At 44.9% G+C, this 16452-nt stretch overlaps 1 protein-coding gene across 1 annotated transcript in view; it reads left to right on the top strand.

Annotated features, from left to right (window-relative positions):
* Positions 1-4570: 4570 nt before the first annotated feature.
* The window catches only part of UST (uronyl 2-sulfotransferase), a 172315-nt gene continuing 160433 nt past the window's right edge, over positions 4571-16452 (top strand). The window contains exon 1 of the mRNA XM_080388252.1: positions 4571-11239. Coding sequence (XP_080244378.1) covers positions 10987-11239 — 253 coding nt within the window. The 5' untranslated portion in view covers positions 4571-10986. The remainder of the gene's footprint in view (positions 11240-16452) is intronic.

A 16452-nucleotide genomic window follows, 5' to 3' on the forward strand; every position in this document is an offset into this window, starting at 1 on the left:
GAAGGGCATATCCTTTCAAATATTTGCAAATAAAGCAAAGATCTGGAGGCTTACACTATGCAGGCATTTGGCACCTCATTTCTGCAGAGGCTGGAAAGAAATTTACATAAGAAGATTAATTAATCAATTGTGCCACCCAAGATTTTGGCTTTCTGTATACCATCAGACAGGTATGGCTATTAGGAGAGGAAAGTATGTTGTCTTTTTACAACCTGAGGGCAACAGGAGTCCTGACTTTCAGTATGCCAGGCAATAAAGCACAGTTTCAGAAGGCAAAACGTACAGGAGCAGAGAGGGAGACTGTAAGCTGGAAATATTGCAGAAAGGACTTTTAAAGAGCACGGAGACCACCAGACCAAGTCTCTCATTTAACTGACGCATGCTGTAGATGGCACACTAAACTCATGCACTGATTCCTCAGTATTCCTGCTTTTAGGTATAGAAGAAGCGATACATAAATAATAAAACTTACAGCTTACCGTGTCAACACTATGGGAAATATTTGGGCTTGTAGTTCTTGTGTATCCGAACCACACGGAAAACGGATTTAGACTTTTGTGTCCACAAGCTCAGAGAAGTTGTAATGTCTCAGCTATAATATGAGTTGCAATTACAAGAACCTCAGCTGCCTATGAGTATTAGAAAATTCAATTGGTAATTAATAGGAAATAAAACTCTCTTACTCATCTTATATTCCCTTAAGAATTCAAAGAACACAAGTGAAAAGCCTTTTTCAAAAGAAAAATTAGAGTGAGATGCAAAAGGGATATAGAAGAGAATGTATCCTCTGTAATAAGAGATTAATGTTTGTTATTAGTTTAATGAAGGGGCCCCAGAAACCTGCTGCAGCCCCCCATTAGTCTAACAATTAGTCCATTGTACACACATATATAATACAGTGTCACTTGTCCTTGTGGGGGATCATGTCTGGGATAAGTCTAAAGGCTAAAAATGAAGCAAATTCCTAACTTCTGAAGCTTAGATTTGAAGTATCAGGAATTTACAAAAGAAAAACAACTTTTGATGTCCCTATTTTTCTAAAATAATATCACTACAGCAAACTTTCTCCTTTGGTTTTGGCTGAGGATTTGGTCTAATCATGATTTATTTCCATCTAATATTTATGTTACTGGTTAAAAGGAGAAGAATTTTCAAAACACTGGTGTTCAGTTTTGCACATACCTCCCCTGGCTTCAGCAAACATACTATATTTGTGAAGACAGAGACATTTTAGCCATTTGTGTGAGCAATACATGCAGTAATGAAGAGTGGGAAAATTTTAGCTTTCTATCTTGAGAAGAGTTAGAGGTACAAGTCTGTTATTTGGAAGGGAAGCTTGAATGAAGATAAAAAGTGCAGTTTATCCTGTAGCTGTTATGATCCATAACCATATAGATGTTGGTGGTGCAGCACTCAAGTGAATAACAAATATAGTAATTATTAAAATATCCTTTTGGGGTGAACTTCAGCTCTTGCAGAGACCAACAAGCCAACCAAATTTCTGAATTCAGCAGGAGAATCACACTTTCGACCATGTATCATAATTTCTTCCACAGCACTTGCATTTCATACATTTGCAGCAGAGTGCTGTAGTTTTTTCCTGACCTGGGATCAGACACAGATGATTGCAGGAGGAATAATTCTTCATCATGCTGTGCTTGGCACAAGGAACATAGGCTGAGGTCCAGAAGAGTGTAGATGCAACTGGTGCAGTGTGCAGATTTTGGAGCAATAGCTTTGTCCTGCCACCCTTCTCTTGTTATCTGTCCTAAAGGCAAGAGGGATTTACACACCACAACACCTCTGTATGTATTTGGGGGTTTCCATTATGCAATTCAGGGTGAGATTTCCTACCCAGCTGCACATCTGTCATCTCCCATCCTTCGACCAACATAAGAATCCACAAATGTAAGAGGTCTGTAACTCATCTGGGGGTGTAAGCAGGGACTGTCATACACAGTCCTTGCAACAGTCTTCTGTCCATGGATAAATGTGGTTGTGAAATAAAAAGGCAAGGCTGGGGAGAAAGCAATATGACCTTTCTTTTACGGTAAATTACAAACATTTTTCATAAAGTTGCAAACGTATGCTGTCTGAATATGAAAAGGCAACAACATATTAAGCAGATCTTCAAAAGACACAGTGTACTGTTTTCTTAAATGCAAATGTCATATGGTTAGGCCTGCTTGTGTTACTTTGAGATAAATGAAAGGGGGGAAAAGGGTGACATCTTTTGAAAGAGCCTTCCACAAGGGCAATAGGAGCTGCCTTTACAAGGTGTGATGCTAAAGTCTGGCTTAGCTCAATCAGCAGTGCACACACACAGTCCCACTGAAACAGCTAAGGTTGCTGCAGCAAGGGGCAGGGAAGTAAAATATAACAGAGACAAAATAATATCAGCAGCAACAATAGAGTCAATTTTTATTTCACCAAGCAACAGAAATCAGAGCAGTTGATCATAATTGTTGCTCTAGTTTTTAAATTCCAGTCTCTAAATCAGGAGATTACTCAGTTGAAGGCACAGTATAATGAGAATATATGCTTTCTTTTTCCACAAGAATTGGAAAAAGTATGATCTAAGACTGACAATCCCAGCATCTGGGAGTGCTTAAAGCAATTCATAGTTTTGCTCCAGTCACATGGCTCTGGACAAAGACTGCAGAAAAATCAAATTGGTCCAGAGGATGCCTTGATGTTGAGAAAAACTCAAGAAATTGAGCAAGGAGCCTTTGATTTATTTGCCTTAATTCATTATAAAAGAATGATATTCTTTCTCCTCTTGCAAATGCTTGGCTTGGCTAACGTAGCATTCATGACTACGTTAATTGCATTGCATCTTTTAATGTTCATTTTATAGATTTTATTGCTTTACTTTAGAGGTCCTAAATAATTGATTTATTAGTCTACTTTTTCAATAGGCATTTTTGTAGGCATTATCTTCCAGACGTATTTTGTATAGGTTTAAAAGAAATGCTTACTGCATTCCAAAATACTGTTGCCAAAGAATCTAATTTAAAACTGGGGGAAATAATTTATGATATGCAGATCTACTCACTGCTTTGTATATTTCACATTTTAACAAGAACATGAAACTGCAAGAGTAACAAGAATGAGCTATTTACATGAGAGATATTCTTAACGAATTTAAAAAATTAAAAGTTCCGTATCTCCCAGTTATTCTGCAAGCTGACACTGAATAAAACTCCCCATCTGATTGCACAGAATCAAAATGAATTTTTACATACAACTTAAAAACTTTCAGGTTTGTATGTGCATGTGGCAGGGAAAGTATAGGAAGCCAAGGTTATATATGGAACTGTCTGGGAAATGAGTCAAAGCTAAGTTAGAAAAAGAACTCTCTGAGCTGTTGCAATAAGCTGCCTGAACTAGTGTAAGTCAGCATTTTACACCTATAGCTACTTCATATATGTGTGTGTGAATAATTGTATACAGGACAGTGTCTTCACCTTTGGTGCACCACTCTCTTCCAGTCCTGGCAGAATTATCAGGTATTATTCCAGAAGTCTGCATATTACTCCGTTGGTTTGAGGTTTTTAGATTTTGACCTTCCATTTCAGTTCTCAGTGATATATCACCACTCTACAGTTAAACATTTGCTGATAAAACTCAGTACCTGAAAGGCCAAGTTACCTATTCAGCAAAGGCAAACAGTTCTGAAGGACATTCCCTCCACTGTAGCTCACAAGTAAAGTTTGTATCATCTGAAATACGATGTATTTCTGCTTTGGGGTTGGAAGCAGTAGGGCATTGCTAGCTGAAGGAAGAGCAAAGGCAGTTTCATGCAGCACGCGCTGTGCGGCCACCACTCATGTAGGAGGTTAGAAGATGAGGTGACCTTATTTACAAACATTACAATAAACTTAATCTTACGAGTTGGTCCCTTCTTTGTACATTGCATTTTCCAAAACTTAATCTAACATATGTAATGACATACCTGTGGCAGACTATGCAAAAGCAGCCAACGCATAACTCTGGTTTTGGTGAATACCACTTTACCAAGTGAAGGAACCATGCTAAAGAGCTTGACATTTGCTGGCTTTTTGATATGTGAACAAACAGTTTTTCTGAAATACTTTGATTACATGCAATCTGTCTATGAATAATTCAGTAAAGCAACTTTCAGCTTGGGAATCATTTCATATATAAAGTCTGAGATGAACTGAAAAAACACAGGGCAAAATTTACTAAGGGATTTAGACCACCAGTTGTTCAGAGAGCTGCCTTCGAAAATCTCACCCAGAATCTGAGACTAAGCATTAAATGCATCATATCAGGTGCTGTTTTCCCCACCCCACTAGGGAAGAATTTTCTTCTTCTCCCCTGTAAAAGTACAAGTCACCTCTCCATCTTGCATGTCACACTAGGTGTAGGCTCTTCTCTGTTTCCATTTGGTGCACTGTAGAGGAATGAAGGCAGTGGGTTGATTGGCATGGATAACATGCAGCTGTGGCCTTGCCTCAGAGGCAGTGGGTTGATTGACATGGATGATGTGCAGCTGTAGCTCGTTCCACTAAGTGGTTAAATAGCCCTGAGGATTGTGGGAGAGGAGTAGTGTGGTCTGGCCTCTGGAGGAAGATGATGCAGCACAGACAGTAGAATCTGACCTATGGTAAAAGCCTTATTGCAGCCTTCTGGTTTGTTTGTGCTGCCACAGTGCACCACTCTTTCAGGCCCTTATATGAACCTGCTTCCCATTTCTTTCTTTAACTTCTTTTCACTTTGACCTTTTACCTTCCTTCTCCCTTACCTTCCCCAACCCCTTGCCTCCAAACCCCTAAAACCAAATGCCAAACCAGTCGGAAAGCCTTCTCACACTGGTTGGAGCCCTCACCTGTGGGAAAGAGAGACCTCATTTGTATGTCTGCCTTATTTTGCAAAACAGCAGTGATGGTGTTACTATTAGGAGCTAGAATATTAATTTCAGGAGTAGTTTCAGCAGTGTGGATTGTGGTTTCATATAGACTAGATGGCTGTTTTATCCTCCCACAGTGCTTCCACCTGCGATACCAACGCACCTCAGTGCGTTAGCTTATTTCTCTCCCAGGTTCTCCCCTGTGCTACCAAATGTGGCATACTATGAAGAGCTGTAAAATGTCTCTGAGGCGGGCTGAGGCAAACCAGTGCCAGGATGGCTCCCTGCCCACCCTGGCTAATCCTGCTGACAGCTCTGTGCTAACCTGGCTCTGCTGCTCCCAGGTATTGCAATGGTGTAGTTCTACGTGGGGTCACATGCAGGCACCAGCTACGTTGGAGGTAACTGCGTGTTTCTAACATATTTTTGCATTTCCTGGATTTAGATATAAGTGCCTAACTATCTACTTTAATTAGTGCCTAATTAGCACCAGTATTGTATTTTCCCCATGTGACTGTCTGCATCTTTACATGTCTAAATCTGTTCAGTACATTGTATGGTGTTACTCTGTTAACTGTCTAAACAAATGTAGCTTTTAATGGGTCTGTTGCGTGAAAACTCCTGTTTACAAATTGAAACTTCTGCCCTTCTATTAGTAGTTTCTGCAGGCAAATGCAGGAATTAGACTGTTATTGGAAAATCAATACAAGAAGAACAGAAAGTAAAAGGAAACTCAGTTGGGGAGTTCTGAGTGGATATTTATGAGAGGAAAGGATTGATCATCAAGACTATACATTATACAACATTCTCTTGTACCTCTAGCTTCAACTGCCTCTCCTGAATGATACGCATACTGATTAAAAAGGAAAGCATCCTGGGTGAATTCTCATTTCCCATTTTCTGTGAAAATTAAGCAAACAAAAACGGTGGTATCGGGAGTTTGGATAGGCCTGTAAGTAGCCCTTCGCTGGAGATAGCCAGCAATGCCAAGGTATTAATATAAATTCCTTTAGATAAATCCATCACACTCCAAGTGCAGTCAACAGAACATACTCATGTAATTCCCGTACTATTTCAATTACAAATTATAAATACCTCTTCTGAAGTGAACTTGCTCCATCAGAGTGTCGCTAAGTTGTATCCATCAGGTACACAAGCTCATTTCCTTGTTTTCAGATATTCGCTGTCATATTTTTCTCAGAACCTGCCACAAAGGACAGAAATGAATACAACCAGCCAGCACAGGGCTGCAATTCCAGTTCAGTCAAGGCAGATGAAACTTGCAAGCATTCTATAAGCATGAAATTAAAGGGTATGGTGCGCCCTTATTGCATCCCCATCAAATTATCAACTATTGCTGAATAAAGCAAAATAAAGCCTGCACAGTTGCCATCAATTACTCTGTTATGCTCTGAACCCTTTCTGAATCACAGAGAGTGCTGGTGGAATTTAAAGCTGTAATCTTTCATGGGTGCTTCTCAGATGACATTATATTGTTATTCTTTTATACCAGTGAACCTTTACTCAGTGAAACTTTGCATCTAAATTTCCTCTGTCCTTACTGTCTTATGAAAATTAGGTCCCAGGCTGTATCTTATCCCTTTCTAGTTATTTATACCTTTGCAAACTGCCTATTCTGAAATATCCCAGCTGGGGAATTTTGCTTAATGAGAATTTATTTAGATAATTTATTTAAAAAATTTCAACAAAAAATGTTCAGATGTTTCTAAGAATAAGGGACAGATGTTTTGCCTATGTTTCAAAGAAAATCCTATCACTGCAAAAATGGAAAATCATAGTACATCTGTTCCTTGGAGCATTGGTTTTTGATTTTTAGGCGTATGGTTTTTGCTGTTCCCGTGGAAGACTAGAGACCTCTCTGTAGCCTCAGCTAATGTGCGCTCAGTAACAGAGAGCTGCAGCACCCCAGTAGCCTGGTGCAGCCATTCACAAGATACTAGTGATGTAGGCTCATAATCATGAGGGCACAGTCCATTTGGCAAGACGCTATGTTACGTCCAGGCTGGCTGAGTAGCAGAACTGACTAGCCAGTGGGTAACCCATGCTGATGTGTCCAAATGAGCCTCCCTGTTGAGTACTGCCAGCCACACAGCCTCCACATATGTTCTTTATCTCTCTCATTGAACTTGTTTCTGAATCCATGAATTTGGAGTGACAAATCAGCTCAGGAATCTTTAGCACAGCACCAATGTGGACCCACTTGGAAATTTTTGGCAGCTATCTTCTCCACTCCTTTGATTGTATGGAGCGTCCTCTTCCAGGACTGGGGAAATGCGATATCCTTCTTGCTGGAACCGTTGCAGCTGGGAAGCGGGTTCAGTCTGAGCAAAAGCTGGACCTGGACTGGAAGAGGTCATGGAAGGAAACAAGATTTGGACAAAGATCCTGGAGCTGAGACTAGATCTAGGAGAGGAGGAAAAAGAAGAGTGGGACAAGGTCAAGGCAGGCAGAGGATAAGGACTGCTGCAGTGAATATTGCTTTGAAAATGATTGATTCTGTGTCTGCTAGCACCAGAGCACTCCTATACGATGTCAGGCGGATTACTTGAACTACAGGTGGCCACTCAGTGCTCTTATTATGCTTGGTGTTGAGTTTGAGAGCCTGGGGTCTGATTTGCAGGAGTAGTTAGCATTCACAGCTGTGTCTGAAGTCAAAGGGAGCTATGCTTCGAACATACAAAGTGCTGCATAATGCTAACTATTTCACCAAGGCAAACCCCTGTCATCTCAAGGCTGGCAACCAAAATTAATAGACACATTTAACCTTAATCTCTCTGTGTCTCATTTCCCAATCAGTAAAATGGTGATATGAGCTACATCTTATGAAAGTAATTCATAAGCATTCATCATATGCTCAAAGTACTGTAACAATGAATGCTGTAGAAAAGCCTGCTATAACATTAATAATTCCACATTACAAGTAGGATTTAAATAGCTTTAAACAAAGCCTGAGGACATATGTTGAACAAGGAGATTAAAAATAAATTCACATATTCAGTGAACAGTGTCTGTCCTATACACGGTACAAGGCAATGGTCCTCTGAGCAAACCAGTATCATCACACAACGAAAGGCTAAGTTGTAAGTCATACGTTCCACAGGTCAAAACAAGTTTCTCCGAAAAAATCTTACCTTTGGATTATCCCAAAGTGTCGACACTTGGCTTTTCAACTGTAATATTCCTTTAATGTGAGGTTTGTGTTTTGGATTCTTAGGGTATTTTTGTGTGAGTGGGAATGTACGAAGTTAAGGGTGTAAGTATGTTTAATTGCTTTATGCTATGCATGAAAATCATACTGTTTTCATTATATGAGTAACAGGGGAATTAAAAATAGGGAAACAATTGCACTGTATCAAGCCATAGCACAAAGCAAACAGCGTTTATGTTCCTGCTCGTTACTCTCATTTGATTTAGGCATTCTAAATGATAGTATAACATAGGTGTGATAGTTCATGTAAGTGAAAGTAACTAATTTTACAGCTAACTTATCCATTTAAGTATATATTCCAGCAACAAAGATTTCCATGTCTTCTTCCTCCCAAGATAATTTTTTATCTGTTGGTGCTTAGAAACATGGCAAGAACTCTCTCAACAGCACAGTCTTCCCACTTAAATTTTACTCAATTGATTGGTCTGTTTTCTCATTTTATTTTTTTTTAAATCTCTTCCTAGAGATCAAAGACATTCTTTGCAACCAGAAAAATAAAGATTTATTGATTCATCTTACAGGTGGTGTCTGTCTTCTCATCAAAGGCTCCATTTTTCTCAAACATTCAGTGTAAGTCCTTACTTGCTTCTCATCTGCAGCAGCAACTAGTACTGCTAAACAAATCTGCAGTCTGGTCATTCAAACAAGCCAGTAGATATGGAAGTATTCAAAAGAATATAAAACAATTTAAAATGTCCATGGAAGCAGCACACGTTAAGTAAGCCCCCAATACTCCGTAAGTGTTTCAAAGCAGCATTCATGAGAATTAAGAAGTAGTAGTTTAACTGTGCAACTAGAGTTATGACTTTTATCTGGTGAAAATAGTTGGATATTTATGTTTAAAGTGAGCTGCAGTCCTAAAGATTTACCTTTTTCTCTCTCTTTCTTTTTTCCTTCCCCCCCCCCCTTTTTTTCCCCTGAACACTAGCGCAAAGAGGACTCACTTTTTGCATCATATTACTTTTCTCTTTTTCAAAAATGAAGTGTCATTCCTAACTTTGTCTTTGCTACAGGTTTTGTGTAAATTTGGGAAGGTTCTGTGCAGTGATGTCATAGAACTGTGTAACTAAAACTGGTAGATTCCTCACCAAACTATCTAAGGTGGTCTGCCGTCTTAGCCAGTATGAGGATATTTTTTATCAGGGAATGCAATGGAATTGATTATTTATTGTCAGATTCTGGGTTCATGCTCTTGTCCATACCAGCAAGATTAATTTCCATATTTCAGCAGATGCCCTTTGCTGCTGGATGCAAGCAACAAAACAAAGCCAGTACTGTAGGTAAGATTCAGGCATTTACCCAAGCATAAGTGGCAAAACCATCTGAATGCAGTCTCCTGAGCAAAATTTCCAGCTGCAAGTGCGCAAAGATTATGAGTCAGGCCCCCTACATCAGGATGTATTTTTTAAGCCTAAAAAGGAAAAGGGTGATTGCCTTTTAATTTCTGACCTGGCGAGTTGCACTTGGGTCATGATTTCCTACTTTTCTCCCAAACCACAGTGGACAGAACTTGCTGTTGCTTAGAAATGAAGAGTCTCGTGTGATCCTGTGAGCAGGATCCTGGGGAAGCCGTCCTGCTGCTTCCAGCCAGGTCCATCACACGGAACGATGAAGTGGCAGCAGCACCCCAAGCCCTCCTCCCTCCACTGCTGTGCTGGCAATGCAGCTGCATGAGGGAATGAAATGGATTTCTACATCAGACAATGCCCAAGGACAAGAATAGCTCCAAATAAGCCATCAGGACATATTGGGGACATATGTTTTATAAAGAGGATGAAGCTATTAAGAGCTCAGTGCTGAGCGAGCGCTGCTCACCCTATGCATGGTGGGAAGTGGTTCTCTAGGAAAAATAGCATTATCAAGTAATTAGAGGCTATATCATACACCATATGTACAAGGGGGTCAAACTAAGGTTGCATGAGCAATTTTAATTTTGTAATTTCTGTGCTTGCCTAAAGCCATATCCCCAGCAGACAACTGCCCCGCTTCAACCGTCCCGGCAAAGCTACAATGAGAAGAGCAGTCCCCCTCTGCCCCCACGGACGATGCTGCACGACTATAAAGGTGCCGGACCTTAATGCCGTGTCATTTGCCCAAGCCACCATAGCTACCACCCCTGCAAGGCCAGCTCGGTGGCCCTCGTGGGCGAGTGGCCCGGCGAGACCCCGGGCCCGCCCGAGCGGGAGCGGCGCGGCAGGGGGCCGGGGCGCAGTGCAGGGCCCGCCCGCTGCTCCCCGCCGGCCCGGCTGCGAGGGTAGGGCCCTGCGGCCGGGGATAGCGAGGCGCCCCGCGGCAGGACAGCGGGGCGGCGGGGGCGGGCCGGGGCAGGTGGGTCGGGGCGGCCGGGGCGGGCCGGGCCCCGCCGCAGTCAGGCCGGTGGGGCGGCGGCGGCGCCCGCAGGGGTCGCTCGCGCGGAGGCAACGGGCGCGTCGCGGGGAGCGGAGGCCGAGGCGGGCCGGGCCGGGCCGGGCCCGGGGCGGGCTGGGGTGGGCGGCGCGGCCGGGGGCGGCGGGGCCGGGCGGCACGCACAAGTCGGCCGCGAGTCGCAGGCGGCCGGCGGCGGAGCGCTGGCTGTAACTTGACACCGGAGCGAGAGGCCGAGTGGAGAGAGGGAGCGAGAGCGGCGGCGGAGGAGGAGAGGAGCCCCAGGGAGCGGGATGGTGACCACCTCCTTCCCCTCCCCTTAGCGGCACTCCGCAGCAGCGACCGCCGCCGCCGCAGCGCCGGGGACTCTCGCCTGCCGCGGGCAGCCGGCGATGGGTACGGGACGGGTCCCCTGAGCTCCCGGGAACTTTCCCCGCCGCGGGCAGCCGGAGCCGAACAGGCGGATGGAGGATGCGCTTTCCCCGGCGGGCTGCGTGACCCGGAGGCGGCGAAGGGGAGGATGAAGAAGAAGCAGCAGCACGGTGGCGGGGACTGCCCGGCGCCCCGGCCCCCCGCGGCGGCGGGAGGGGGCCCGGGCCCGGGCCAGGGCGGGGGCTGGAAGAGGCGGCGGCCCCTCTCGCTGCTGCCCTTCCTCTCGCTGCGCGACTACGGCTTCTGCATGGCCGCCCTGCTGCTCTTCTGCCTGGGCTCCCTCTTCTACCAGCTCAACGGGGGGCCCCCGCACTTTCTGCTGGACCTGCGGCACTATCTGGGTAAGGGCGGCTGGCGGCGGCGGGGACTTGTTGCGGCTCCTCCTCGCCCCCCGCGGCTGCTGGGCTGGGGCCTCCCTCCGGCGGCGGGGGAGGGTGGTCGGCCGCGGAGCCCGCCGGCTTCCCGGGCGGCGGGAGCGAGATGGGGGGCGGCGGGAGGGACGGTGAGGGCTGACCCCGGGGTGGGAAGGGCCGGCGGCGCCCTGGGAGCGGGGTGCGCCCTCTCAGAAGTTAAATTAGGGGAGGGGTAGAGCCCCCTTGAGACCCGTCCTCGGAGCCAAGGAACCTGTGGCCGGGGGGGCTCTTTGTCTGCCCGGTGGCTGTCGCGGAGCGCGGCAGCCCGCCGGCTGCCTCTGCCGTCAGGTCGGCGTGAGGCGCGGCGGAGGCAGCGCTCGCTGCCCGCGGGTCGCGCCGGGGCTCGGCCGTTGCAGCCCGGCCAGCGCCTCCCCGCCCCGCTCAGGTGCGGGCCGGGCCCCGGAGGGGAGGAGCGGCGTTACGGGTGGCTCGGCAGAAGATCCTGCTGGAAAAACAACCAACAGCCAACCCCAAAACCCCAGACGCATGTGCTGTGTGAGCCAAGCATCACCCGTGTGCGGCCGACGCGCTCCTGGAGAGACAGGCGTGCTGGCAGCGCCGGGGCAGCAGCGCTCCGGGCGGGCTCCGGTGCTTTGCCGCAGGAGGTGTCCCGGTGCCGCGGTGCGAGCCCTGCGCTGCGGTCTGCAGGCGACATCCTCATGCTGACCGCGAGTTTGCACGTGGGTTTTGCGTTGTGCCCCGTTTCCACGTCGCTTCCCTGCAGAACTGAGAAGTTGAAAAAACCAGAGTGTGTGGTGCGGTGGTGTAAGTACCACAGGCTGGCAGGGCTAGTTCAAATAGGGAACAAAACCTGAGGGTATCTCTGTGCAGGAGGATTACTGCGGAGTAATTCCCAGTGTGAGTTTTTACCACATTAGCTGATCTGTGTTACTTGTCTGTGAAGGTGAGCCTTTGGCGGTACAGGCTGTAGAAGGGCAAGCCGTAAGAGATGGTGTTAGGTTGCAAACAAAAATACAGTACTTGTGTTTCAGAAAAATAAGCTGAAAATCCTTACCTGTGTGTACATATTTTATGCACATCTTGGGAATACAAGTGTGCCTGTGTTGCTTTTCTTTAAGGGAAAACTATCCTGTGTCTTAACTGATGAGGGGGTATGGAGAGGACACAGACAAGCTCTTCTGGGAGGTGGACGGCAGTAGGACAAGGGGCAACAGGCAATAAGTTGCAACGAGGGAAATACCAGTGAGATATTAGGGAAAAGAATTCCAGTGTGAGAGTGGTCAGATGTTGAAACAGGCTACCTAGAGAGGTTGAGATGTCCTTGCAGATATTCAGAACAGAGCTGGACAAGGCCCCAAGCAACCCAAGTCAATTTGTCCCTGTTTTGTTAGAGTAGCACCAGGTGAACAGAAGTCACTTACAGTTCATACTATGCTGTGATTCCACTGTAACTGGAGAAAAAAAAAATCAGTGAAAATTCATGTGAAAGCAGGAGAAGAAACACTTTGAGTATTACTTACCAAACACAACAGAGTGTTGCCTTTTTGGCTTGAGTTTTAATGACTTTTTTTCTTTTCTTCCTTTAATGTGGCAATTAGGAAGAAATTCGTTCACTGGAGAGGAAACAGACAGATTTTCCACCAAGGCAGAAGCAGATTTTGCTTAAAATTGACTTTTTAATGGGATCGAACACAGATCTCTAGTTTTCAGAGGGAAGCTGATAACTAATTTTCTAAATTTTTATCTTCATCAAGGATGACTGTTGTTTGGCTTGTGTGGGAACAGACTGCGAGAGAGACAGGATTACACAGCTTCTCACTTAGTGGCCTCCTGACTGTTTCTGAGGGATCCAGGAAATAAAACTAGGATCTACTACCCTAACCACGCTGGCCAGTAGTTGTGTGGCTGCTGGAAAATCTTCTGAGACTTGAAGATGAAAGGCTTGGAAACCACTGCATTTTGGTGAATGGGTCATGATAATTTTTGTGAGGTGCTCGGCAAGTGCAGAAAAGCCTTTATTGTGAATGTCGGAATGTGAGGAGTCTTTGGGGAAGGAGTGCAGTCTTATTTGAAAATGGTTTGGGGTTTCTTTGAAGTGTCGGATTCTCTCAGGAGAAGGTAGACATCTGTTAATATCTACCTGTTAATGAACTTCTGCACTCATTAGATCAATTAGTATAGGAATATCCTCTCTGTGCCTGGGTGTCCTGGTTTTGTCTGGGATAGTTAAATTTTTTTCTTAGTGGCTGGTGAAGTACTGTGTTCTGGACTTTGCCTGAGAGCAATGTTGATGGCACACTGATATTTTTAGTTGTTGCTGGGTAATGCTTATACTAAGTCAAGGACTTTTTCTGTTTCTTGGGCCTTCCAGTGAGAGGGCTGGAGGGGCACAAGAAGCTGGGAGGGGACACAGCCAGGACCGCTGACCCAAACTAGCCAGAGGGATATTCCATACCATGGGATGTCATGCTCGGTATAGAAACTGGGGGTGGGGGTGGTGGCTGGGACTGGCTGATCCCTGCTCAGGGACTGGCTGGGCATTGCTGAGTGGGTGGTGGGAAATTGTATTTTGCATCGCTTGTTTTCTTTTCTCCCTTCCCTTGGGATTTCATTCCTCTCCCCTTCTCCCTCCTTTTCATTCTAACTTAGTGGTTTTTGATTTTATTTTAATTATTAAATTGTTCTTATCTCAACCCTTGAGTTCTACATTCCTTTCCGATTCTTTTCCCCATCCCTTGGGGGGTGGGGGAGTGAGCGAGCAGCTGTGTGGTACTTAGTTACTGGCTGGGTAAAAGCACAGCACTGGGTCACCTGGGATGCTGGGGAGACAAGGACTTAATCTAACATCCTGCAGCAGGCCAGTGGTTGAGAGGGAAGCAGAGACCTTGTGGTTGGAGTCCTAGTACGCACTAAGCAAACTGCGCTGCTGCCTCCGCAGAGAAGCGGAACATACTTTGGATGCTAAGGTGCCTGTTTGCATGCTACTACTTAAAGTAATTTTACACTTCCTTGGTATACAGTTTTACTTGGGTTTTCAAAGTTGATCCATGTGGATGACATTGCTAAAGATTTTAATTAATTTTCTTTTTGTACTGAGTGTAGATTTTGCAAGAGTGGTGCATACTCCTTGAGCTATCCAGCTGGTAAGGTCTGCAGATTATGAACAGGTTTTTTGTAACCCGTAGTCTCATTGTCTTCCAGGGAACTAACAGAACTGCTTGGAGATGAATAGGTCTTAGACATCCAGTCCTGCTAACTAGCAAAGCCCTACATATGTTTGTTTTATACAATGGTTGGGCTAGTCAAGTCTCATGCCGTTAAAAAAAAATTATCAAACTTTCCCCCTGAAGCCACAGATCCAGTGTACAAGCAACTCTTACCTTCCAGTCCTTCCAACCCACAATTTATGGTGTTAAAATTGAAATCCCCCCCAAAAAAACAACCATGTTTGCAGTAAGTAAATTTTGCAGTCACCCTTATTGCATTTTAATCTACAAGAACCAAGAAGAGCTAGCCTAAAAGGAGAAGTGATTTCTCTGTTTAACCGCTTTGTAGCCTCCGCAGTGTGGAAAGGGGTCATCTCGACTGACTTTGGGTTTTTTATTTACATTGGAGGTTTCGGTGTGTTGCTTGTGGTTAGTTATGTTACTCTGGAGGGCATGCTTGGATTTTTTTTTACCTCAGGACTTGAAAGGATGTTCCTAAGTAACAACAGAAAACTTCAGTAGCGATCAGAATAGAAGTCACACCTGCATCAGGCAGGTGTGTGCATGAAAGATCAAGGCAGCATGAAAACACTGGGGTTGGAGAACTCATTTTATTCTTAAGGCCTGCATCATACCCTGTAGAGGAGGAGGAGGTGGTGGTGTAGGTTTCTTTTCAGAGGAATTAAGTGTAAAGATTTGCTAGTTCTATGAAGTTTTATTTGATGGAGGTGGGGGATGAGTATATTTTCAGAATATTCAGAGTATTAGTAAATTCTTTTTCTTCCAGAGCAGCTTCTCTGATGTCTTGTCTGCATGCATCTCGCTTTTTGTATGATAGCTATACTGATCAGGGAGAATCTCGGAAAAACATTATGGTAGTTTGTATGGGAGAAGGTATACAGTATTTCCACTTTGCATCACCATCTCTTCTCATTTATAGGAGTCATATGGAGCAAATGAGAGCAGAGTAGTAGATAGGAGACTGTGCTTCATTATTTATCCCATTCTGACTTCAAGCTTATAATAGTTCAGAGGACGTAAAGGGCTGCAGAAAGCTCATGGTTTCTGCTGTCTATTCTGGCTCTGGTTTATGATAACACAGCACAAGTTTCACACTGTAGTTATCCCAGCAGGATGGATCTAGAGCCCTGGTTTTCATCATGTAATCGGTGGGGGCATGGACATTAGTGGGTTCTTTCTAAAGGATCTGTGGAAGATACTTAAAAGCACATCTGTTGGCAGTAGGCTTAAATTTGCTGTATGGGGGTGCACACCAGTCCTGAACCATCTACGAGCTCCAAAATACAAGAAAGTATAAAAACTGCCAGGCTTTCCAGTAATAAACTGGAGTATTGGGATTTGCACAAATGAGGTCTTGCTTGTTGATTCTGCCAAGGTAATCCTGGCTCACTAATCAAAAACCAACTCCAGCAGTGGGAGGAAGTGAGAAGAGTCTTCCCTTAGATGAGTAAGACAGAAATCGTAAATCTTGAACAGCTCAGTGGCTTTTGGGGAATGCACTGGGGACTATATTCCCCTGCAACTGTGATGGTTTTGCATTACTTTATTCTTCCCTGCTTTGGCTTGTAACATACACATGCTTCAAAATACAGAAATGAGTATTTCCAAGGGCTGGTATCAACCCTCTAATGGCCAATAAAAAAAACACCACCAAACGCAAAAACTTTTGATCTTCAGTATTTGCAGTGCAAACTTGTTGTTTCTTTAATTGACATGAACATTTTCCCCGTTGAACTCCCCAGGAGCCAGCCAACAAGTGCACTGATTTGATTGCATGTGGAAGTTGCCTCTGCAGTGGCTTCCTATGCAAGACAAAAGACTTAAGTGGCCAGTTGTGCTCCTCAAACAATCTCTAAATTGCTCCCTACTCTTACTCTTTCTGCCACTGGAAGCTCTCGGGTATTTTGTCCAGATGTGCTCTGTAGGCTTAAAGTTGGCACAACAGTTACGTTT

The sequence above is a fragment of the Falco punctatus genome (genome assembly GCF_963210335.1).
Source record: "Falco punctatus genome assembly, chromosome: 5".
Lineage (NCBI taxonomy): Eukaryota > Metazoa > Chordata > Aves > Falconiformes > Falconidae > Falco > Falco punctatus.